We start from the raw sequence: 25967 nt of genomic DNA on the forward strand, positions 1-25967 counted from the left end.
AATTGCAGTCCAAAACATCTGGAGGGCCGAAGGTTAGGGGTGCCTGGTGTTGAGATCTCCGCTCGGCCAAGCTGATAAAGCTCATTTTCTTCCCCCGAGTCTTTGGAATCGCCTCCCAACGTGTTTAATGACCTGAGCCTTTGATAAGGCTCCAAGGCACATTCTTCAGCAGAGTTTTCAGCACAGGAAAGAGACGAGAGGTTTGGGCTACATTGTAAAGAGTTTTATTTCTAAGCTACGCAGTCAGAAAAGACATCTTCTCTCTATGGAAGCAGAGAGCAACTGAACAAAGGAACAAAGGAGCAAAGGAAGCAGGAAACCACTACATCACATCCTGTCTCCTCTCCCGTGAAACTTTCAATAGTATGGAATCCTAGGAATGTAAACAGAGTCCTGTGACTCCAAGCAGCTGCTCAGTGGCAAAACAGAAACTAACACCTGGTATAGATCACACACAAAGATACCACACACACAAAACTGTTCAGACATGCAAGAGGCGGATTTCGGGCAGTGCGACTGCTTCCCCCGCCCTGGGTGCTGAGCCTAGGGGGGGCCGCAGGGTGCCACAACTGCAACATAGTGAATGGAGCAGAATGGAAGGTGCTGATTGTTGGCCTCGCACAGGACGCTGCAGAAATCTGAAAGACCAAAGTCTGCACCCAGACATGCCTACTCAGGGGCTTAGAAAGTGGAAGTAATTCTAATCTGTTCTAGCAGTGCCTTTTTCTGGGGGTATTCAAGGTTACACAGTACCAGCACCTTCAACCCCCCCCCCCCCATGTTAAAAGTGTGGCACTTACTACAACAACCTGAAGGAGAATCTCCATCCCCGTCATCCAGCTAGCCCTGGTGATCATCTAATGTTTATTGCATGGATTTCCCCCCTAAATTGATTTTTGAATTCTGAATTTATTGTTATTCACATTTTATACTGTATTTTATGCTGTTTTTTGTGTGTTTTTTTTTGCATCAATTAAGTGTTTTAAATTTGTTGCTAGCCACCCTGAGTCCGGTTTTCTGAACCGGGAAGGGCGGGGTATAAATAAAAAATATTTATTTATTCTCGGTTTTGCTTTTTTATCTTTTGCAAACCACTTTGAGCTTTCTTCTTTTTTAAAAAAAAGACATAAAGCAGTGTAGGTATACACTTCATGAAATAAAGAAATAAGGAAATAAGCGGCTCGGGGCATTGCATAACTGGTCCTGCGATTCAACCTGCACCCTAACTGCTGCGATTTCTGGGGGTTGCCATCTTTTTTAAAGAGCCTCCCCCAAAAGAGGACGCTGCGTCGGCCATCCAAAGCAAACAGATGCGCTTTGTCTTCGATTTCACCCCTCGGAAAAAGAGGGCGCGTCCTGGGAAAAGAGGACACATGGCAACCCTCGTCCCCCTCTCTCTCCTCGGCTTCTTTCAGCTGCGCAAGGAGGAGCCAAGAGGGCGCGGCGCCGAGAGGCAGGATCCGCCTGTTTCCTCCTCCGCCGCGCGCCCTCCGCGCCCCTCCTCTCCTCGGAGCCGTGCGCGCATAGTGTGCGCGCTTGGAGGAAGCTGCCCGGATTTGCAGCTGCCTGGCGTCTCGCGAGAGGAGGAGGAGGAGGAGGCTGCCCGACGCCCCCCCCTCTCTCCGCCCGGATAAATTGCCGGCGAGGCTGGGGCGCGGCTGCGGAGCCGACGGGGCGAGAGGACCAGCTGGGCGCGCTTGACGCACACGAGGCAGCAGCTACCTCTCCTCCGACAGGTGAGTCGCCTTTGCCCTTGGCCGAGAGGAGCCTAACCTGCGCGTCTTTGCAATCGGGGGTGGGGATGATGATGATGATGGGGGACGCGGACGCGCCTGGAGAGGCTGCGGGAGCCCAGGGCGCAAAGGAGCAAGCGGGTCTGCGCGCATCCTCGCCTTGCAAAGGGACCTCGAGGAGTCATCCTGTCCAAGCCCGGGCTCTCTCGCCCGACGCGGGTCTCGAACCCACGACCCTGAGAGCAAAGAGTCCCACACTGCGAGTCCCCCTTTGCGCTTTCTTGCTCTGCGTCTTCCTTCCTCTCCATCTTCCGTTTGGAAAGCCCCGGGAATGATGCGCAGGGGCCGTAGACAAGGCAGGGCACACCCTGTGTAGGCTTACTCCGAGGTAAGCCACACACACGCGCGCGCGAGTTGATTGGGGCTTACTCCCAGGTAAGTGCAGTTGGCATCCTCTTTGCCCGAGGGGGGCGGGACTACAGGGCATCTTCTTAAACCCCTTTTTTTCCGTGAGGAAAGATCTCTCTTGAGGATGCAGGAGTGAGTGGAGAGGCTTTCCGGGACGGCAGCAAGGAAATGCAGGCGCTCCCCAAACGCCTCCGTCCCGATGCTTGGGGAGGTCTATAAATGTACTTTCACTTCTTGCTGGCGGATGCTGTGCCGTCAGTGAACTGGAGCCATAATTGGGTGGGAAACATTTCTGTCGGATAGGTCATCATCTTGGCAATGTAGGTGGGGGCAAAGGACAATCGGGAAAAGAGCTGTGTGATGAATACAATGCAACCTAAGCAAACGGAACCGATATAGAATCTGCTGCTTAAATAAGTTTGGTCCCATTGTTTGGAGGAGACCAAGCCTGTTCGTTTTCTCTCCCTCTCTGCTAAAAGCTGCGTTCATCTGTGTAACATGCAAGCTGCCTCAAAGCCTCTAAATTATCCCATACTTGAAGGGGCCGAGAGGCAAAATTTGCAGCTGTTTCACAGGGTTCTCTGTAGGAGAGGTTTAGTTTGGTTGCTTTTATTTACACTGCGTGAAATATTGTAGTTGGGTTACAAAAACACTGTTGTGGGTGAGTGAGCATTTTTTAATTTGAAAAAGCTCCCTGCGATTTTTGGAATTCATTGTCTGTTGTCTGTACTAACTGTTTAACCAATGCATCACCTGTACTGTACTATATCTTAAAAAAAACCTGGGTTTTGAGTGCTTGGTGGTCCTTCAAGTATTGCACCGAGACTTAAAATGGGAAGCTTAAATGCCCCTAGCATGGTGTGCTCTTTCCCTTTTGCTACCTTTTGTATGAAAAGGAATCCTGCCTGATCTTGATCAACTTAAGAGAGGCATTAAGGTTTTTTGTTTTTAAGTTGCTTTGTAATCATTTCTGCAGCAGGATAAAGTTTCACGAGAACTGAAATGGAAACACGTCCTGTCATTTCTGTGTTACAGAAACTCTTTAATAGTGCATACACAAAACGTTTCAAACACACCCATTCAACCCCCCCCCCCCACTCCTAGAACTGTAGTTTATGCCTGTATTTCTGGCACCCTTAAATTATAGTTCAAAGGATTCCTTTCACGGAGAGGAGAGAGAATGTGCTTTAAATGTACAATGTGTACTCTGCCAAGAACAGATTTCTGAATCCTGTTTGGTTTTGACCACAGCCTGCACCAGCCATAGCTCATAATCATGGGATGATAAGAGTCACGGTCAAAATATCTGGAGGGCACGAACTCAAGGATGGCTGAGCGAGAGGAATATTCCAGAGCAACTCTCTGTCCTTAATAGACTAATGATGTGGTTTCATAATTCAGATGGCAGTTTTGTTTGCAGAGGGAGAGTCTCACAACCAGCAGCGGAAGAAGGGGCAATTGCAACGTGTTAAGCACTTTATTGCTACAGAGGGAACAAACAGTCTCCCTTGTTCCATTTAACACAACTTTGACAGTGGATCCACATTTGGTAACTGTGGATTCAGCTTGGCTTTTCTTCACTCATTCTTGTAACCGGAGTTTGATGCAGAGCTTTCCAAACTCTCTGTTGGCGGGACACTTTTTAGACATGCATCATTTTGCGACACAGTAATTCAGTTTTAGTAGCAAACCAGAGGTTAAATGAACCCCCTTTCCACACTGCAGAGGACATGTCGTGACACACACAGTCTGGAAAGCTCTGGTTTAATGTCTACTCTGAAGGCACTGTTGTTTGTTTAGTAACTTAGTAAAGAATACTAGAATACAATGCTAAGCTTCCACTTTTCAAATCCCAATTTAAACTCTTATTTCCCTAACTTGTTGCTGCTACATTTTGGCTTGGAAAGTGAGGCGAATTTTTGGACACAAGAAAAGCCAAGTGTTCCCAAGGTTGTATACAAATTGGCTTTGCCAAAGCAACCCAGAACATGTCTCTGCTCAGTTCAAGCATTACTGAATAAACTAGTGAATTATAATTTAGAAATAACGGAAGATATCCAAAATAGTCATGCTTTAAATACGGCCATTGAAATTGATACTTAGTACATCAAGTTACTTAAGCCTATTGATTTTAGCAGGTCTATTCATGAGTATGACTCACTGGATATTGCCCACAAATTTTATTGGCTAGTCATATTTGTCCGGAAAGAAAATGCTTTCAGATTTGAAGTTTCAACCTTCCATATTGCATAAATGGAAAGCGTTTTAATAACGGAACAAGCTGAGCATATCTTAGTGGCTGCAACTTGTCAAAAGGTTATGTTTTGTTTCAAGCCTTGCATTTAACTTGTGCTTTCTATCCCCTCCCCCAGACTCTATAAAGCATTCAAGGCCCAAACATGGCGGAAGAGCAGACTGATTCACAGCAGGTATGTTTGCACGCACCAAAAATGTTCCTGACGATTTATTCCAGAAGAAATGTGGGCTAACTGTCCTGTCTTCTGCATACACAGAATGTGGTCGCCAGGGTTGCCAACCTTCCCCTGGTGAGCTCCACCTACGACATGGTCTCCTCAGCTTACGTCACCACGAAGGACAACCATCCCTACCTGAAGTCTGTATGCGAGATGGCGGAGAAGGGCGTAAAGACCATTACTGCAGTAGCCATGACTGGCGCTATGCCTATCATCCAAAAGCTGGAGCCACAAAGTAAGCCGCAGCTCTTGGAAACACTTTTCAGCTTGCAAAATTCTTCCAGAGCAAAAAAAGATCAGGTTTATTCATAACAATAAACAGGTTCCCAAGCAGAAATGACAGTCTGGGCATACAAGTTGGTATTCGTTTGGAAATGGCTGTCGTTTCATAGGCTGTGCGTTCAGATGTGTAGACAGCATGGTAAGATCCAAAGTCATCTGTGATCCCTCTAGTGGAGTTTGATGGGGACAGTCAGGATCCAGTGATCCTCAGGCATGCACCTCCAAGTGGTGGAGCTGTCAGGGCTCCATCCTGGCTCCCAGGCACCTTCAGGTGGTTGCAAGGGAGCAATAGCCAAGTGCCAAATGAGCCTGGCATCAGGTGAATTTTGAACACTGCCACCGAGTATAATAATCTCACGCAGTGTTCGAAACTCCCATTTTTCTTGGTGCATTTTGCGACAGGGAATTTCATTAGTGTGAAGAAGAAGAAGAATTTGGATTTGATATCCCGCTTTATCACTACCCAAAGGAGTCTCAAAGCGGCTAACATTCTCCTTTCCCTTCCTCCCCCACAACAAACACTCTGTGAGGTGAGTGGGGCTGAGAGACTTCAGAGAAGTGTGACTAGCCCAAGGTCACCCAGCAGCTGCATGTGGAGGAGCGGGGAAGCGAACCCAGTTCACCAGATTACGAGACTACCGCTCTTAACCACTTTTCTGGGCGCAGTGCAGTGGTACCTTGAGTTACAAACGCCTCAGGTTACAAACGCTTCAGGTTACAATCTCAGCTAACCTGGAAGGGTTACCTCGAGTTGAGAACTTTGCCCCAGGATGAGAACGGAAATCATGTGCCGGCGTTGCAGCGGCAGCAAGAGGCCCCATTAGCAAAAGCACGCCTCTAGTTAAGAACAGTTTCAGGTTAAGAACGGACCTCTGGAACAAATTAAGTTCAGAACTAGAGGTACCGCTGTACTGTGCCTAAGTTATCAGATTAAAACTGCAGAGCGGAAGGAAAGGAGGACCTATTTCTGCCTTGCCACTTCTAGCTACTCTCTGAAGACTGGAGAAGAAACTCTCTTAAGAACATTAGGGGGTTGGCAAGGGAAGGAGTAGACCATATGAAAAATGAACATAATATTTTAGCTGCAGTTCATTCATTTTCAGCTTTGTATTCTTGTTATAAAAAATCTCACCTAGACATTCTGTTCTTGTGCCCATATCCTAAGTTTAAGGTGCTATTTAGCTCCTAGTTTTCATATCTTAGCTTCTAACGCTGATCTCAGAATGGTTATTCAACCACTTGGGTGCTGCTTAATTTCTCCAATGGTCAAGGATGATGGAAATTGCAGCCCAGTGACATATTCAGTTGTCAGCTTGCAAAATGCTCTGCTCAGAAGCCCCGTTGCTTTTGTAGAATGCCTAAAATGTTTTCACCACGGGCAGAGTATTTTGTTTAGCTTAGTGGAAGCACACTCCCTGCAAAGAACTGTAAAGGCCTGCCTTAAATAACAGCTCATTGCGAGGCTACTAATACCTTTGCATAACGTTTATGGGCCGCTGTGGCTATAAAGAAGCTTTCTGGACGAATTGGGTGCGAAGTCAAATAAGATTGTGACTTGTAAGATGCACAATGAGTCAAAAAAATCCTCCTGGCTCCAGTTTCTCACCCTTCACCCACTTCTAAGTTCTGTCTCATCTTCCCCTTTCGCCTACTTTCTCAATGTCTCACAGTTTAGAAACTTGGCACTTTGCGTTTTGCACTCCCCTGCTTGAGTGTGTCAGCTTGTTTGTGGAAACCTATTCTTGCGAAGTGGCAGAGGGCCAGGAGACCCTCTTTTATCGCTTTCTGAAGGAGCTCTGAACTTCATTCATGACGAACTTCGTCCTTAACGTGATACACCAGAATGCTTCCTGTTTCCCAGCAGTTCAAAGAAATAAACAGCTTCTGATGAACTTCTTAAAATTGCAAAAGCTGGCCTAACGGTCCTTTAATGTTTCCAGTTGCAGTTGCCAACAGCTACGCTTGCATAGGACTTGACAAAGTCGAGGAAAGGCTGCCAATACTTTATCAACCAACTGATAAGGTAAACTATTTAGAAGGATTTTAGTGTGGCTTTTTCTCTCTCGTTGGTTCGAAGCAGAGTTACACATGAACTGGAAAAAAGGTGCCAACTGTAACAGGGTGCATTGGGGAGCGGGGGGGGGGGGGGGCCTTCATCGCAGGAAACAAATGAAGTAGCCCCGAGGCACGCAGGATGGTACGACTTACTTGGGATACCTGCCCAGTGTTTAATCTACAAATGCAAAAGTTCCCTGCTTTATGTATCTGTTGAGTTCAAAGCCCTCTCCTGCAGGGCTTTCTCATTCACTTCTTTGAAGGAAAAGGTCTCGCATATCTATAGGCTGCTCACTGGACACTTAGGGTGGTATCCAGTGCTAGTCTTACTCAGAGTAGACTCACTGAAATGAAGGGACTTAAGTTAGTCATTGCCATTAATGTTAGTGGGTCTACAGAGTAGAACTGACCAGTGGTGTTGCGTCCTTTGCTGGAGCCCGGGGCACTGCTCTGCTTGCCCATCCAAATAATTCGCCTAGGGCTATGCCCCCCCCCCCCCGGCCCTCTCCACGCTACGACCCTGGGACTTCCAATATCATTACTTACTACTTATTTATTGAATTTATATACCGCCCTATACCTGGAGGTATCAGGGCGGTTCACAGAACAAAACCAAAATATAAAACCACAAAATATATCATCAAAATAAAAACAATACCCCCTGTGCAAAAAAACACACCAGACATTTTAAAAGGGCATCAGGTGTCAATCAAATCAACCAAAGGCCTGGTTAAAAAGGAACATTTTCGCCTGGCACTTAAAGGTGTGTCATGAAGGCACCAAGCAAAATTCCCTGGGGAGAGCATTTCACAGACAGGGAGCCACTGCAGAGAAGGCCCCGCTCTCGTGTTGCCACCCTCCAGACCTCTCGAGGAGGAGGCGCACGAAGGAGGTCCTCACCCATGAGGTATTCTGTTTTGTCAAGTAAGAATCCAGTGTTACAGCTCCTTTGAAGACTCTAGGCATTGGGGACACACTCCTCAAAAGTCTGCATGGCGTACACAGAGTGATTCAGAATCTAAGCTGGTTGCATTGTCGGAACTCAGGTTTATGTTTGTTCCCCCCTCCCCCACAAAAAAAAAACCAGCAAGCAGGAAGCAAGCTTTTTTATTGGCTTACTGATCTTGGTTTTTTGGGAACATCAGGTTATGCAATGGGCAAGATTCTGTCTTGTTTTATGCTTGGTGGGGGGCTATGGAAACTCATGAAGAACTTGCGAGTGTGTGCCAGCACACCGCTCGTTCGTAATAAAACTGTATTTTTAAACTCTGGCTTAATGTGATGGGCAAACTGGGCCCATGTGCTTTATACTGAATGAGTTGTGTCACTCCTTGCGTCTTGCATTCAGCTAGCAGTGAAGAATCTGAAACCACTTTTTCTAGGTTGTCGCTAATGCAATGGATGTGGTTGTCGGTGCGAGGGATGTCGTCGCAACTACTGTGACTGGTGCCAAGGATACTGTTGCACAAACCATTAATGGAGTTGTTGACAAGACAAAAGGAGCCGTCCAGGACAGTGTGGAGTTGACCCGGTCAGTGGTCAGTGGCAGCATCAACACCGTTCTGGGAAGCCGGGTGCTGCGTCTGGTGACCAGTGGGGTTGACACTGCACTCAGCAGATCAGAGACCCTTGTAGACCAGTATCTCCCACTGACGGAAGAAGAACTAGGTAAGTTCTCCTAGAACAGTGGTTCTCAACCTGTGGGTCCCCAAATGTTGTTGGACTACAACTCCCATCATCCCTGAGCTCTGGCCTTGCTATCTAGGGGTGATGGGAGTTGTAGTCCAACAACATCTGGGGACCCACAGGTTGAGAAAGGCTGTCCTAGAATATGGGTAGGCAAACTAAGGCCCGGGGGTTGGATCTGGCCCAATCGTCTTCTAAATCTGGCCCGCGGACAATCCAGGAATTTTTACATGAGTAGAATGTGTCCTTTTATTTAAAATGCATCTCTGGGTTATTTGTGGGGCATAGGAATTCGTTCAGTTTCCCCCCAAAAATATAGTCTGGGCCCCCACAAGGTCTGAGGGACAGTAGACCACCCCCCTGCTGAAAGCTCTTCCCTGGGAAAGTCGCCAGCTCTCTCACCTTGAATGTTTCACCATCAGACCAAAACCACCTTGCAAAGTTGCCTTGGGAGAATTTGTCTCTCTTGGTTATAGGCAACAGACTCTCAAGAAGCGAGCGAGAAAGATAGGAAGCAGTTGTTAGCTTTCCTAATTGCAAGATTGACGGCGTTAACTTGCCACGGTTACAGTTGGAATGGTTTGCTCTTTGATTCTGCAGAGAAAGAAGCTACGAAAATGGAAGGATTTGAAGTTGGAGTTCAGAAGCCAAGTTACTACGTTAGACTAGGGTCTTTGTCGTCAAAGGTCCGATCCCGTGCCTACCAGCAGGCCTTAATCAAGGTTCGAGATGCAAAGCTCAGAAGCCAAGAGACAATCTCTCAACTTAACTCCACTGTCAATCTGGTGAGTTCTTGGCTCTAACTTCAGATTTTTGCAAAGGGTTTCAGTCATAGCTGTCAAGCGTCCCTTATTTGGGGGGAAAGTTCCTTATCCCAGTGCTGTGTCCTGCTGCTGTCCCTTATTGATGATGTCCCTTAAATTTCCTGGGTTTCAAAGGAAGCAGCTCAGCTCCTCTTCCTCCCTCCCTGCCAGCCAGGGAGGAGGGAGGCTCCAACTGTGTTGCTTGGCTGCGTTGCTCACCCAATAAGGAGTCTAAGAACGACTGATGGGGTGGAGCTTGCATGCCTTGTGCCGATCAAATCGGCCGCGTTGCCTGGGGACTCGCCTTTGCTCAGCGCTTCCCAGCAGAGAGGTGACGGTGGTTTTCCTTGCTGCATCCCCTTTGCCGGGTTGCTGCGCTGTGGGAACCACCACTTGAGGCTTCATTTGGCTGCTAGCTGGGCTTTCTGCCTTTGGCTTGGAGGGGCTCAGAAGTTGAACATACCTGTGCTTGGGAAATGCCTTATTTTGGCTGCTGATCCCTTATTTTCGAGGCTGCTGGTCCCTTATTTTCAAATCTGTAAGTTGACAGCTATGGTTTCAGTCAACCTTTGGGACTCACAGTGCATGTATCAGTGGATGGCAGTCCACTGTACCTTTTTAATAATATTTTAATCCTGTGTTCTTTATTTGTGAGTTGGCCTCAAGTTTTAAAGTTTGCAAGGCTAGCATTAAGGTAATACACAGCTCAGCATTTTACTGGGCAACCTTCCTACATCCATGGACACAATAAGAATATTTTCTTAACATCGAATTGTTGAAACAATAGGTCCAAAAAACACTATAGTGGCATTTGATGGGCTCTTAGGGCAGGGTAATCTGAAGGGGGAAATGTTAGGCTTTATTTAAACAAATAAAGAATTCTTCAAAATGATATGTAGTGTGCCAGCAACTGCACCAAAGGGGAGGAATTGGTGAAAACAGAGGCTCTACTGGGCAAGAATACACAGTTACATTTTGGGGCCCAAGTAGATATCTTTCATTTATACGAGATCCATATAGCGCTGTGAAATTCCAACTTCCTAATTCTTTTTCAGAGGGTTTGTTGGAGGGTTTAACAATCGCCGGTGGAGTTTTAAAAAGAGATATCAAAGTCGACCTTGTACAAACATGTTTGATAACTAAAGAAATAAAAAAATTAAAAAATTGTCCAGTAGCACCTTAGAGACCAACTAAGTTTGCTACTGGACAGTTTTTTAATCTATTTATTTCGACTGCCGTCAGACCAACACGGCTACCTACCTGAATCTTGTTTGATAAATGTTGGCAGAACAAAGATTGCTTTAGCTGCGAAAGCACTCCCAAGAATGATCTGAGTTTCCTGTATCCTGGGAGAAAGATTCGCAGAAATCAGTGGCTATTCCTGAGTAGACATGTGCAGGATTGCACCATTGAAGAGTACTTCCCAAAAGTTGAACGTGCAAGTCTTTTGTATTCCAGATTGAATATGCCAGAAAGAATATGAATAGTGCCAACCAGAAACTCCAAGATGCCCAACAAAAGCTGTATAATTCCTGGGTAGAATGGAGGAAAAACACAGGCCAAAATGAAGAAGATGACTCCCGCAGTGCTGAGGTAGGTTGCTGAGTGAGCATTGGGCAGATGTGTGTCAGGTTAATACCCGTATTTTTCGCTCTATAAGATGCACCAGACCACAAGACGCACCTAGTTTTTGGAGGAGGAAAACAAGGGGAAAAAATATTCTGAATCTCAGGAGCCAGAACAGCAAGAGAGATCGCTGCGCAGTGAAAGCAGCAATCCCTCTTGCTGTTCTGGCTTCTGGGATAGCTGTGCGGCCTGCATTCACTCCATAAGATGCACACACATTTCCCCTTATTTTTTAGGAGGGAAAAAGTGAGTCTTATAGAGCAAAAAATGCGGTATTCTGCAGCCTTATAAATATGTTTGCAGGAAGAGGGCTCGCTGTTTGGTTGTTTTTGTTTTAACTATTTACTTGTGTTTTTTTACTGTATTCAATTTTATTAATATAACCAGTTAAAGTAAAAAAAAGGAAAGAAAATACATAAACCATTTTAAAAGGTAGAGGAAAACAACACTATGACAGCAAAATATAATTAAGATCACAGAACTATATAACACATGTGCAAATGACTGAACTTACAGTTTCCCTCAAATATACATGGATTCATGGGTTGGTATGGTTTCGATAGGGACACGGGTGGCACTGTGGGTAAAACCTCAGTGCCTAGGGCTTGCTGATCGCATGGTCGGCGGTTTGAATCCCCGTGGTGGGGTGAGCTCCCGTCTTTCGGTCCCAGCTCCTGCCCACCTAGCAGTTCGAAAGCACCCTTAAGTGCAAGTAGATAAATAGGTACCGCTTTATAGCGGGAAGGTAAATGGTGTTTCTGTGTGCTGCGTTGGCGCCGCCCCGCCAGAGCAGCTTCATCACGCTGGCCACGTGACCCGGAAGTGTCTCCGGACAGCGCTGGCCCCTGGCCTCTTAAGTGAGATGGGCGCACAACCCTAGAGTCGGACACGACTGGCCCGTACGAGCAGGGGTACCTTTACCTTTACCTATGGTTTCGATAAATGCACTCCAAATATTTAATCTGTCCATACATAATGTTTGTCTGAAGGCGATCCATTCATGAGTTGCAATGCCATCTGTCCATTGATTGAAAGGCTATGTTTTTGTCCTCCTAATGTATTAGTATCATATATATTTTTGCAGCTATAAAGGGCAAGGTTGCACCCAAAACAATTTCCTTGCCCAGTTGCTGCAGCAGTCTACAGCTGGCCATGCTGAAAGTTCTTTATCAAGGTTAAGAGTATTAACCTTTTGACCCAAATAATTACAGCAGTGATAAGGCTGCTGTCCAGGACTCAAGCGAAGGCTTAAACTTAGCTCTTGCTACTACTGGGTATTAGCTGCTTGTCTTGTTTCAGCCACAGCGGAAATACAGGAAGCTTGTAAAGAAAAGGGAAAAGATGTGAATGAGTAAGGTGGCTTCTCTCAGCACACTCTTTCCCACGCCTACAAGATCTTTGTAGCAAGCGTGGGGGTAAAGCTATCTGGCAAATAGGATATAACTGAAGAACCACTTGACAGATCTGTTACTGATGGGAGGCCAGGAGAGAGAAATGCTTTTCGCTTTCCAGATCAAGGGGTCTGATTAGGTTGCAAGTCCCAGCCAAAGTTAGGATCCCTTGGATGCTGAGAAACATTGGTCAGTGCGTATGAGCATTCATTTGGGTCTTATGGCAGTGTCTCAGCCAGTGTGAGAAACTCAGATATATAAGCTTAAGTGCCAAATGGCTCCTTAAACCAGGGCTAGTCACCAAATCAGAATGCCTAGTAGCCCTTTTGGGGGCCAGGTGGTTCGAAAGCCATATTTTTCAATTCCTGAAATTCATTCTGATTGGGCAGTGAAAATGTAACAGAATTATACAGGATGCATTGTGAAAACAGCCAAGATCCATGGTTCCCCAGGTATGCACCTCCAAATGGTGGAGACATCAGGCGCCATCTTGGCACCTGGGCATCTTCACTTGGTCGTGAGTGGCCGATAGCCAGGTGCCAAATGGGCCTAGCAAATTTTGAGCACAGGTCCCAGCTTCATTCCATACTTCAGTCGTACCTTGGAAGTTGAACGGAATCTGTTCCAGAAGCCCGTTCGATTTACAAAACGTTCAGAAACCGAATCGCGGGTTCTGATTGGCTGCAGGAAGGTCCTGCAGCCAATTGGAAGGCACGTCGGACATTCGGGTTCCAAAGAACGTTTGCAAACCGGAACACTCACTTCTGGGTTTGCGACGTTCGGGAGCCAAAACGTCTGAGTACCAAGGCATTTGGGATCCAAGGTACGACTGTACCCCCACATTGGAAGTTCAAGTTATTGTTGTCTAGGGTGGCGGCCCCGGCTGTAGAATACAGTCACACCTCAGGTTAAATATGCTTCAGGTTGAGCGCTTTCGGGTTGCACTCGGCGGCGCCCCTGAAGTAATGGAACACGTTACTTCCAGGTTTCGCCGCTCGCGCATGTGCAGTCAAAATGACGTCACACGCATTCGCGTAAGCGGCGAATCGCGGCATGCACAGATGCGGGTTGCGTTCACTTCAGGATGCGGATCCGGAACGGATCCAGTTCGTATCCAGAGGTACCACTGTATTGGGGTTATTTTAAGCTAACAGAATAACATGGAGCCCGTTTCCAATGTCTGTGTGTTTTGCTTTTGTTTCCAGTACATTGAATCACGCACACTAACGATTGCACGGAACCTGACCCAGCAACTTCAAACCACCTGCGTCACCCTGGTGTCGAGTATACAGGGTTTGCCCCAGAATATCCAAGGCCAGGTTCACCATGTGGGGGAAATGGCGGGCGAGGTCTACCGGAACTTCCGCTCGGCGTCTTCCTTCCAGGAAGTGTCCGACAACCTCATCACCACCAGCAAAGGGCAGCTGAAGAAAATGAAGGAATCGCTGGACGACGTGATGGATTACCTGGTGAACAACACTCCCCTCAACTGGCTGGTAGGTCCCTTTTACCCGCAATTGGCTGGCTCTGAGAATGCTGGGCACAGAGGTGACGGGGAGAAAAAGACCAGCCAGGAGGACAAACAGCCTGAACGCAACACAGAAAAAATGGCGGCGTAACAAAACGTACACACACACGCCATGTAGCTTGACTGACAAGGTGGCCGAGCTGTGGTAGCTGCAGTGTAACCTGCTGGGGCAGGGGGGAGAAATTTAATTCCTGCTGTGCTTTCTCTGACAAGAAAGCAAAAAAAAGATTTGTGCGCTCCCAAGTTGAGTTCCCAGTGTTTGGGTTTGAAGTTGTGAAAGATGCAAAGTGCCTTAAAAGACTTCTGAGCCTCAGCAGATTGCATTGGAGAAAACACCTTGTTTAGCTACCTGTATATTACAAAGCCCCATCTTGTCTCTCAGTTAAAGTGGCCTTTAAAAGGAGCTTACTGCTATTCTGTTAATATACGCAGGGGCGGGAAAAAACCAAAGCAACCCCCTTTATTGAAAATCTGTAAAGCTTCTGGCAGCATAATTACATTTTCTTATTCAGCTTTCGTTTGAAAACTGCACACTGTACCCTTGTATACTTATCATTCCTTCCATTTGCCTTAAAGCAATTTGTTCTAGGACCTAAAAAAAGAGAAAAAGCCTTGATAAGCTTTTTCCACTCCTTGCGTGGAGTTGGACTAGACTTGCCAGAGTAACTTGTCTGTTGCGACAGCTCACCTTCGTCCTTCATTTCTAAATGTGAGACGTTGTACTACTCAGTAACTCCACTTAAGCTACTATTGAGCACTGTGCGCTAAACGAGATTCATGCTGTTTGTACATGGGTGTTTTTAGCCTGTCTTTTTGTAGTGCCTTGCCTTGTAATTTCACATGTATGCTTAGTAATAAATGCTTCAGCAGCCGGAGTCTGTTGTCTCTTGGATTGTGTAAAGAGTATTGAGGATGAGAAACAAACGTTGTGACTCAATTACCATTGAGCTGTGGGTCTGTTTAAAATGGGTTGAATGCAAATTGCTGAATCAGCACCAAGCATTACATGTAAACAGATGGGCCAGATGTTGCTGCTGTATTTATTTCCTTCCTACGACTCCTCATCCAGCTCTCTGGATACTTGCAGTTTCTTAAGTTTCTACCATCCCAGCTTTTGCTTGTAGCTTGCTTTTCTGGGTCGGGGCTCTTGAATCGGTGGGTTGTGGCTTGAATCGGTAGGCTGTTATGATGTATACTATGCCAAAGGAGGCCAAACCACCTGTCTCTCGTAGCACAGACATTCCGCAGTCTTGATGGCCCTTCAGATTTTACAACAGGTCCTAGGAAGCTGAACCACAACAAACTGTTGAGAACATCAGCGAATGACCTGGAGATATTTCTGGTTCCTCCTGCTCTGCTTGTTCTTGCATTTGATGCTTAAACTCAAGCAAAAACAAGTTTGCTCTGCTGTCCAGGTATCCTGCTGCGCTAACAGTTACATGACAAAGTACACACAGGTCAATATATTAATTGTTTTGTCCATGCAGGGAAAACATTTAGCGCACGGGATGCCCTGAGACTTCCACCTATGTAGAAGCAGCACCGATGAGGACTTAAGCGTTCTGCCAACGTTGCTGGGGTAGAATTAAGCAGCAGGCCCACTCGAATCACAATTCATTGCCAATAATTCCCCTAGTCTAAAAGTGCCCTTTAAAAAGCTGGCTTTAAAATTGAACCATGCCAACTGTCATGTGATCTATAATGCATGCTTTGTTGTGCTGGTTTCTTTGAACACAGTTTTTGGTTGGTGTTGCCTAGTTGCATTGGCAGAAGAATGTGAACCTTTTGTTGCACTGGCGGGTGGGTGGGATTCACCTAACTAGTCCTGTTAGCTGAAGCCCTGCTCAAGGACTTCTGCCTGTGCAATGGGGCTTCCCCTCCTCTCTAACCCCTCTGCCCCTCTGCCCACCCCACCCCCCAGAATAGCATGCAAGGGGAGCAGAGGAGAGATTGTTTCATCTGGCAAACTGAAATGCTTGTGCAGATGGTGCCATCGACACAGCAGAGTGTTGAATTTCTCCCCAGTTGTTTATCCTGGTCCAATTGCCTTGGCTGCTGATTGGTTTCCAAGCCCAATTCAAAGTGCTGGTTTTGACCTATAAAGCCTTAAAAGGCTCAGGACCTCAAGGACCGCCTCTCGCCATATGAACCTACCCAGACCCTGAGATCATCTTCTGAGGCGCTCCTTTGTGTGCCTCCTCCTCAAGAGATTCGGAGGGTGGCAACAGGAGAACGGGGCCTTCTCTGCAGTGGCTCCCCGTCTGTGGAATTCTCTCCCCAGGGAGATTCGCCTGGTGCCTTCATTATATACCTTCAGGCGCCAGGCGAAAACTTCCCTCTTTAACCAGACCTTTGGCTGATTGACATACAATGCCCTTTTAAAATGTGTTGTGCAGTGAGCAGGAATAATTAGGTTGTTGCTGCTTTTATTTTTATTACGTATTTTGTGTTTTTTATATTGTGATTTTTTGTCCTGAGCTGCCCTGAGACCTGCGGGTAAAGGGTGGTAAACAAATTTGAATAATAATAACCACCTTGGCTTACTAAGGACAAGCAATAATTCATGTATGGACTGGTTTTAGCCGTGCAATTAATCTGTGGTTTAAAGATCACGGATAGGCTGTGGGATCTCTCACACCCATGGATATTCTCCTTCCCTTCAGGCTGTGGAATTTTCCCTCTATACAATTCTGGTGTTGCATAAGCATTGTTCATCTGCATTAAAACCAATTGCATGTGATAATAATAATAATAATAATAATAATAATAATAATAATAATAATAATAATAAAATTTTTATTTGTTATCCCGCCTTCCCCGGCTGAGGCTGGGCTCAGGGTGGCTAACATCATAAAAACAACACAATAAGCATAAAAACAGACATCAATTAATTAAAATATATCTTAAAATTAATTCAGACACTTTAAAATCCAGGCAGGTGGCAATTAGGTAAAGGTAAAGGACCCCTGACCGTTAAATCCAGTTGCGGACGACTCTGGGGTTGCAGTGCAAATCTTGCTTTATTGGCCGAGGGAGCCGGCATACAGCTTCTGGGTCATGTGACCAGCATGACTAAGCCGCTTCTGGCGAAACAGCAGCACACAGAAATGGCGTTTACCTTCCCGCTGGAGCGGTACCTATTTATCTACTTGCACTTTGACGTGCTTTCAAACTGCTAGGTTGGCAGGAGCAGGGACCGAGCAATGGGAGCTCACCCTGTCATGGGGATTCGAACTGCCGACCTTCTGATTGGCAAGCCCTAAGCTCTGTGGTTTAACCCACAGCGCCACCTGCATCCCCAGGTGGCAATTATCAGGGTGCAATTGAGATTGGTTAATAATTGCCAGGACCAACTGTTTCCACTGATCATACAAGGACCCGTGAATGGGTTAGGGGCCTCCTTCAGGCTTGTTTTATACAAAGGAAAGTAAGCTCACATGCAATTTGACTGGGGCTGATGAGTCCCACAAAAACCTGGGAGGGTCCCACATTTTCTACCCCTGCTTTAAAGAATGATATGAAAATAATTATTAGTTTTCTGTACAGGTAAATAACGTGTTACATAGCAACAGAACCAGAGTACAGTGGTACCTCGGGTTAAGTACTTAATTCGTTCCAGAGGTCTGTTCTTACCCTGAAACTGTTCTTAACCTGAAGCACCACTTTAGCTAATGGGGCTTCCTGCTGCTGCTGCGCTGCCGGAGCACGATTTCTGTTCTCATCCCGAAGCAAAGTTCTTAACCTGAGGTACTATTTCTGGGTTAGCGGAGTCTGTAACCTGAAGCGTATGTAACCCGAGGTACCACTGTACTTGCATTTTGCCGTTGCTTGGTACATATGTATATGTTCCACTAGCATTCAAGACAAACATAAGTACAATCCTATTCATGGCAATAGCTCAATTGTACAGGATCTTCTTTGCAAGCAGAACATCACAAGCTCAATGCCATTCAGCTCCAGTGTTCGAAATTCGCCAGGCACAAGTGGCTATTGGCCACTTGTAACCAAATGAAGGTGCCTGACATCTCTACCATCTGGAGGTGTATGCTTGGGGATCTGGACTGTTTTCACACACTAGCAACGCATCCTATAGAATTCTACCCCTTATATTTTATCTGCAAAATCAGGTTGAATTTCAGGAAACCAAAATGCATCATCTCTGCAGCCTGAGCAGGAGCCGAGAACGACGTTATAGTGAATTGTTGTAGCTTCTCTTCTTTTCTCCCACCCCAATGCCCTGCTCACAGTTGTGAAGAATAGCCCTATGTTATGAAGGGCCAGTGTCACCATTAAGAGGTCGGAATAGGCCAATACATATGTGGACTGTCCCTGAATCAAGTGACTTTTCTTCTTTTAAGTTCTCAAAACTCTTAACTTAGCTCAAGGTAGTCCTCTGAACTAGCCAGATGTTGAACTGAGAATCAGTCACAGCCCATCTTTTGAAAAACAAGACTTTAGCCCCATCTTGCCCCAAAATATCAACTAGACATTCTGTTTGGGAGACTGCAACTTGGTTTTAAGGAGCCTTTTGGTGCCTAGCGTATATATCCTGATTTTCGAACACTCTGCAGCTCTAGGTAGGGCAATTGCCTGCCTGTGTTGACAAAATGGAACTAGATATTTCTCCCTTGGTGTAAGATGAAGCCTCATGTTCCTACTTAGAGGTTTTGCTGTGTTCAGTGATGCTTATGCCCTGGAAAGTGTGTGTAGGATTGTAGCCTTATCTACGTAAGGTGCTCAAAACAGGTTACGGAAGAGTAGGCAACTTGACCTCGAATCCAGTCTGCTGCTGAAATAGGTACGGCACGGCTAGGACAGAAAACTCCCTGCTGCCTTATTCTGAGAGCTTCAAAGCAAATGGTAGCAGGGAGACCAGCATAGCAGCAGACATAGTCACCATAGTACTTTTGTGTCCACAGTGTTAAAATAATAGGCAGCTGATCCTGCCTATGCTTACTCTGAAGTTCCACTAATTACAGTGGCGCTTACTCCCAAGGAATCACAGAGGCATTGCCACTTTAGGCCTGAATGAGCCCATTGACTTTAATTATTTTGAAACCAATTCATTCTGAATCGAATTATTTCTGGTTTGTATGAGTCTGTTTACCCTAACTATCCTGCGGGTGTAAACCACTGAGCCTCTTGAGCTTGCCGATCGGAAGGCTGGCGGTTCGAATCCTTGTGACGGGGTGAGCTCCCATTGCTCTGTCCCAGCTCCTGCCCACCTAGCAGTGCGAAAGCACACCGGTGCAAGTAAATAAATAGGTACCACTGCAGCAGGAAGGTAAACGGTGTTTCCGTGCACTCTGGTTTCCGTCACGGTGTCCCATTGTGCCAGAAGCGGTTTAGTCCTGCTGGCCACATGACCTGGAAAGCTGTCTGTGGACAAACGCCGGGTCCCTCGGCCTAAAAGTGAGATGAGAGCTGCACTCCCATAGTCAAATTTGACTGGACTTAACCGTCCAGGGGTCCTTTCCCTTTCCCTAACTGTTTCAGAGATGAAATCAAGCCATGTAATCATGCTGTTGCTTTAGAAACAGAGATTTGGAGGATAACCTGGTCTAAACTATGACAGTTGGTTAAAGTAAAGCGGGCATGCGCTGAGGGAAACTGATTCACACATACACTACAGTTTAACACTTACCGGATCTCACTTCTGGTATCAGAGTCCAAACTTAGGAGGAAACATCCGGCAGAGATGTAAGCTGTGGGAGGATGGAAAGATTTCTCTCCAGATTGTTGGTCTAGGGATAGGACTCGTGCTTTCAGTGACAAAGACCTTGAGTGCAATTCCCAGACAAACCCACACAACAGGAAGAAGAGGGTCGAGCCCTTAATTGCTAGCCCTAACTAGAGTGCATGATTTGCATGCAGAATATCCAGGTAAAAACCCTAAAATCTTAGTGCTGGCAGGGAAAGACTTCCTGTCTGAAATCCTGGAGTGGTATTCAAGTGAGTTTTACACAGAGTAGACCTGTTAAAATTAATGGGCCTGACTCTGATGATGATGATGATGATAATAATTCATTTATACCCCACCCATCTGACTGGGTTGCTTCCAAGACAAAAACATAATAAAACATCAAACATTAATAGTGACAATCTGATCCAATATAAAAGTCACAATAACTTTAAAATAAACAACCTATATCTTTTTTTAAAACATAATTTTTATTAACAGGCCAGTCCAATCACATTATTTCCAAATCATATTACTTCCAAATTATACAGCCAGATTTTTAAATTTTGTTGGGGGTACTCTTACATCAAGCTCCGAACGAGGATCAAAACATCACTTCTGTTACTGCTTTTATCAAACAGTTCTATCCAGATCTGTCCAGATAGTCTCTTTATTACTTCTTCATCTTCTTGTTGTTATCATGTATTCCTTTCTTTGCAATCTCTGATAGTCAAAATAAACAACTTATATCAAAGCAACATTCAGCAATCTATCAGAACCTAATAGTAAAATTAAGCACCAGCAAATAATAAACAGTTCAACCACAATCAATAATTGCCAACCTATAATCAATAAAAGTAACAACAGATCACAATGCATAAAACACCACAAAACATACAAAACCATGTAAAAGGATCAAATTGAGAAACAAAGAAGCACAACTTTAAAAAACATTTTTTTAAAAATATCCCTGAACTCCTCTCTTTCCCGCTGCTGCTGCTGTTCTCAAAGTCATAGTCCAGGAAAGGCTAGGTTGGGCAAGGCAGGTGGAAACACTAGTGCCTGATGAGGAACAGAAAGTCTCTCCCCCCTCACAGTTCTTCCTCTGGAGCAGCTCTCTTATGAAGGCTTCCAGGGTTGGAGGGTGGGGCAAAGCATGTGGTCATTAATTTCAGTGAGCGTGCTCTGAATAAAACATAGCAGAATAGCACCTCTGGAGAGCCACCATGAGTCAGTGTGGTCAGTTCAGACCTGGGTGGGTCAGTGGTCTGACATGATATAGGACAGCTTCGTATCAGCATTCAAAATTCGCCAGGCGCATTTTGCACCTAGCTATGGGCCACTTAAAGGGACACGGGTGGCGCTGTGGGTTAAACCACAGAGCCTAGGACTTGCTGATCAGAAGGTCGGCGGTTCGAATCCCTGCAACAGAGTGAGCTCCCATTGCTCGGTCCCTGCTCCTGCCAACCTAGCAGTCTGAAAGCACGTCAAAGTGCAAGTAGATAAATAGGTACCACTCCGGCGGGAAGGTAAACGGCGTTTCCGTGCGCTGCTCTGGTTCGCCAGAAGCGGCTTAGTCATGCTGGCCACATGACCCGGAAGCTGTACGCCGGCTCCGTCGGCCAATAAAGCGAGATGAGCGCCACAACCCCAGAGTCGTCTGTGACTCGACCTCATGGTCAGGGGTCCCTTTACCTTTACCTTTACCTTTACGGGCCACTTGCGACCGAGTGAAAATGCCTGGGCTCCACGATGGTGCCTGACATCTCTCCCATCTGGAAGTTCCTGCCTGGGAATCCTTGGATCTTGAATGTTTTCTTTTTCTTAAAAAATATCGTCTTTATTGATTTAAAATACAATCATACTTTACAACGGAGTTAAACACGAAAATGAAAAAGAAAAGAGATAAAAAAGAAAAGCAAAAAAAGAAAGACAAAAAAATAATTGATAATAGCAAAAAAAAAAAAAAAAAACAGTTAGAAAAGCCAATCATTTATACAGCGTCATATCTTAGCCAATACAGTCTTCTGAAAAAAAAACTTCCAATCGTTTTCATTGTACTTTTCATATTGTCTTGATTTTATCGCACAGTTTATTTTATGACTTTTTCTATATATTCCTCTAAGGTGTTTATTCCATTTGTTTATTATACACAAGTATCATTCAATTCTGCTAGGATAATATCGTTTTTACAATATAATCTTATATACTCCTTGAATAATTTCCATTCTCTGTATGTTTTTTGATTCGGGGCACCCCTGACTTTTCCAGTCAGCTTTGCTAATTGAAAATACGTGATTATGAGTGTTTGCCAATCTACTGTTGGTGTTGTTTGACACTTCCAACTTCTGACTATGAGTATTCTTGCAGCCGTGATTGAGTACATAAACAGTGGTCTTGTGTTTTGCTTGATTTCTATTGGCAATATTCGGATGTTGAATGTTTTCAAACACCAGCAACACATCCTGTACAATACTATCCATTATATTTTATCTGCACAATCAGCATGAATTTCAGGAACCAGAAAGTCATATTGAAAAATAAGACTTTCAAGCCATCTAGCCCCAAAATGGCAACTAGGCATTCTGTTTTGGCGACTGTAACTCTGATTGAAGGAGCCATTTAGCGCCTAGCTTACATAACTGAGTTTCTACCACTGCTTCCTACATTAAAATAACACAATGTGGATAAATGGTTGGTTTAAAATCTTTGGATCTCCTTTTATTTCTCACTATGAAACCTACACCAGAGAAAGAGGCAATTCCCCACATTAATTATTTGTGAACTTTTTTAATGATAAGACAATATTATTTCATTTCACATGTGATACGCTATGTTTTTGTCAATATAGTACTGTGAAATGGGAGGAAATTTTGCTGGCCTGTTCTCCTCAGTTTGAGTCCTAGGTCCTTAACACTTTGGGAAATGTTGAAAATGTTGCCTTCAAATTTATTTGAGTTTCTTCCTCTGCAGGTTCCGGATTTTGCTATCACAGACTTGTCTTCAGAATCGGATGAGATACCAGATATCTTGGCTTTGGATGAAGAAGGGCAGCAAGATTATTCACGTGCAAATGGGCCCATCACCACAGGTCAAAGAGCTGAATAAACACCGAGCACAAAAAACCAAAAACTAATATTTTTGATTGAATAAATATATGTTCATACCCATTTTTTCCCCTAACCTTATCCTCCTGCTTTTTGGAGTGGAGTTACTTAGCTCTTGGGGAGTATCGGAATTGTTTGTATCACTTTTGCTTCATTTAGAGCGATCAAAACTCTAACCTTGTCAAAAAATATTATGGAACGCACATTAGCATAACCTATTAGCATGGAGGAGTGGACTGTTTTTGTCCTCCGTGTCAGATAAATGTATTCAACTGGTCAACAATATCAACTTTAAGTCTATATCACAGTTTGGACAGCAGTTGCTTCTGAAACCACATCTCTGCTGCTTTGACATGGAATCCTGTCTGAAAGATTTGCCGATTTCAATTTCAGTTCCTCTGTAAATACTTCTGTTGTTTCTCCATCTTTACCTGCCAGGAAGAAAAAATGCAGCCATTTCTCGTCTCTTTCTGTTTCGTTGTGATGTATCTGCATGACTCCGTACCAAATGTTTAAACAGGTGCCCTTTGAGTTCAAATGCAATGGATGAGCTCAGTGCTCCTTGCTTTTCTAAGATTATGATGCTCCAGCAAATTGCAACTCATGTTCTCAGTCAGGTGATAAACCTGTGCCTGGGTTGCGCCATTTTAGACTATGGGAGAAAGACCAAACACTCTTCCATACAAAGCAAATCTTTGCATGTAGAAATCTTAGCACATCACAGAGAAGTTTGAACTAGGACCGTCCTTCCTGAGACCTAATTTTGTTTTTCTCTGGAAGAGCAGTCGTGTGAGCTCTCCACTTGCAGCCAGAAGTGGTACAGCCCAGGGACAGTAAGAATTAGGCTTTGCAGTAGGGGAACATGTGCTCCTTTCCCATATTTTGGACCACATCTCCCATCATCCCTTTCCATTGGCCAGGCTGGTTGAGGCCGATGGGAGCTGGGAGTCGCAGGTTTCACCATCACTGCTTCAGAACATCTGGGGTTTAACCAGGACAATACTCTAGAGCAGTGGTGGCCAAACTTGGCCCTTCAGCTGTTTTTGGACTACAATTCCCATCATCCCTAGCTAACAGGACCAGTGGTCAGGGATGATGGGAATTATAGTCCCAAAACAGCTGGAAGGCCAAGTTTGGCCACCACTGCTCTAGAGTAAAACAGAGCCAAACACAGGTTCAAGAGATGTAAACTGGGAAACTTCTGAGAGGGTTCAAAAAAAGAAAAGACGTGTAGTGAAAAATGGGGCAGAAAATACAAATGAGATGGAGAAAGCTAGCCCTGAAGCGATGTTCCTGCGCAATCCGCAGTTGTTTTAGCAGGGTTTGTATAGTTCCAGTGGTTTGCCGTCAAACAGATCCGCCATTTCTTGATGCAAATCAGAAGAGTCAGAGGAAGCTCAAAACAAACTAGAAATGCAGAATCAGACGTACTTAACGAAATGCTACAGTTGAAAGACCACGCCGTGTTTTGGTTCAGACAACCTTTAATATCGCTGGCAGTTTTGGGTTTCCCCCCGTTTTTTAATTATGGGATTATGAGGATTTCCTATGGTGCTAATTTTATAGGTTAGGTCCACAGATCTGAATTAAAGAGATAATTTGACGCTCTCTTTAGCATGAAGTGGACAACCTCTCCCCCCACTCTTCAGTTATGCATTATAAGAGATAACATGGAAGTTTTAAGCACTAGTCACTGAAATGCCTTGGAAATAAAGTTTAAAACTGTATAATCTGATGGCTGCCGATGTTTTGCTTCTCCTTTTTATTGCTTTTTATATGACCTCCAAACCATTAGAAATTCATGATTATTTGAAGTTGTTGTAGCTGCAACTGGAAAAAACCAACCTTTTCTGAAATACAGGGTTATCACATTTTGATGGGTTCATAAGAATATGATTTCTTATGCTGTCTTACGTCTGTGACTAAGTTGAGTTATATAAAAACGCACACAAGATCACCACTTATCCCACAGTCAGATGTCTTCCATGAAAAATAAAATGTGTATCTACTACTTTTAGTTACGCTGAAGATACTTTTTAAAAACACACACACCAAAGAAGTAATTGTTGCTTCTGTAAGGGTGTGACTGAGTTGGCAAATACCGTTCAAATTATTAACAAGTTAACCAAGCCTTGAAGGCCATTAACTCCTCTCAAAAAACAAAGTGATAACGCAGCATGCTTCTTTTAAGAACTAAATAACCATTATCCTTGAAATATTTTTGGCATTAAAAAAAAAAAGCATGCAGCCTAGCTCTACCACAAGACCTTTGGGTGCCTGGAAAAGTATCTAAATAAAATACATGCCCCTTCCCAAATAATGAAATAATTTACTGCTTACTGCTCTAGAATGCCGACCCTCCAACATTCCTCAGATGAAAATAGGGACGTTGCTCACTCCTACCCCCAACTGATCTTCCTTGATCTCCCATTTTGTCCCCCTCGCTCCCCACAGGGCCTTTTCAGTGATGGCTCCGACCTGGTGGAATGCTCTGTCCCAGGAGACCAGGGCCCTTCAGGATTTAAACTCCGTCCATCAGGCCTGTAAGACAGAGCTATTCCGCCTGGCCTTTAATTTGAATTCAGCCTGATCTTTTGTTTCCCTTCTCTTCCCTCCCCCTCCCCTTTCATGACGATTACCCGCTCTGAGACCCCGCAGCTAATTCTCCCCTGGTCTCTTCGCTGGCCCAAACAGGACTACTGTATTTTTCACTCTATAAGATGTACCAGACCACAAGATGCACCTAGTTTTTGGAGGAGGAAAACAAGAAAAAAAATCTGAATCTCAGAAACCAGAACAGCAAGAGGGATCGCTGTGCAGTGAAAGCAGCAATCCCTCTTGCTGTTCTGGCTTCTGTGATAGCTGCGCAGCCTGCATTCGCTCCATAAGACGCACACACATTTCCCTTTACTTTTTAGGAGGGAAAAAGTGAGTCTTATAGAGCAAAAAATACGGTAATTTAGCCAGCTAGCCCTGGTGATCATCTAATGTTTATTGGATGGATTTCCCCCTAAATTGATTTTTTATTTTATTGTTAATCACGTTTTATACCGTATTTTATGCTGTTTTTTGTAGCATCAATTAAGTGTTTTAAATTTGTTGTTAGCCGCCCTGAGCCCGGTTTTCTGAACTGGGAAGGGCAGGGTATAGATAGAATATTTGCATCACCAGTACCCCAATGGGACACAGCACAT

General features: G+C 44.9%; 1 protein-coding gene across 1 annotated transcript; it reads left to right on the forward strand.

Annotated features, from left to right (window-relative positions):
- The first annotated feature begins 1514 nt into the window (after positions 1–1514).
- On the forward strand, positions 1515–24503 carry PLIN2 (perilipin 2). The gene is made up of 9 exons (XM_083482297.1): positions 1515–1736; positions 4514–4570; positions 4655–4850; positions 6838–6920; positions 8335–8620; positions 9239–9423; positions 10900–11034; positions 13664–13954; positions 22640–24503. Exons 2-9 carry the CDS (start codon positions 4541–4543, stop codon positions 22772–22774), a joined length of 1341 nt encoding a protein of 446 aa, XP_083338423.1. The 5' UTR covers positions 1515–1736; positions 4514–4540; the 3' UTR covers positions 22775–24503.
- Positions 24504–25967: the final 1464 nt, after the last annotated feature.

The sequence above is a fragment of the Podarcis liolepis genome (assembly GCF_965112155.1).
Source record: "Podarcis liolepis genome assembly, chromosome: 17".
In the NCBI taxonomy this organism is placed as follows: Eukaryota; Metazoa; Chordata; class Lepidosauria; order Squamata; family Lacertidae; genus Podarcis; species Podarcis liolepis.

Bases quoted from the DNA above. Each gene is read 5' to 3' on its own strand.
- PLIN2 (XM_083482297.1), top strand. From the start codon at position 4,541: ATGGCGGAAGAGCAGACTGATTCACAGCAG. The intron at 4,851-6,837 runs GTAAGCCGCAGC...TAATGTTTCCAG, and splicing joins CCAAAAGCTGGAGCCACAAA to TTGCAGTTGCCAACAGCTAC. The intron at 8,621-9,238 runs GTAAGTTCTCCT...TTGATTCTGCAG, and splicing joins ACTGACGGAAGAAGAACTAG to AGAAAGAAGCTACGAAAATG.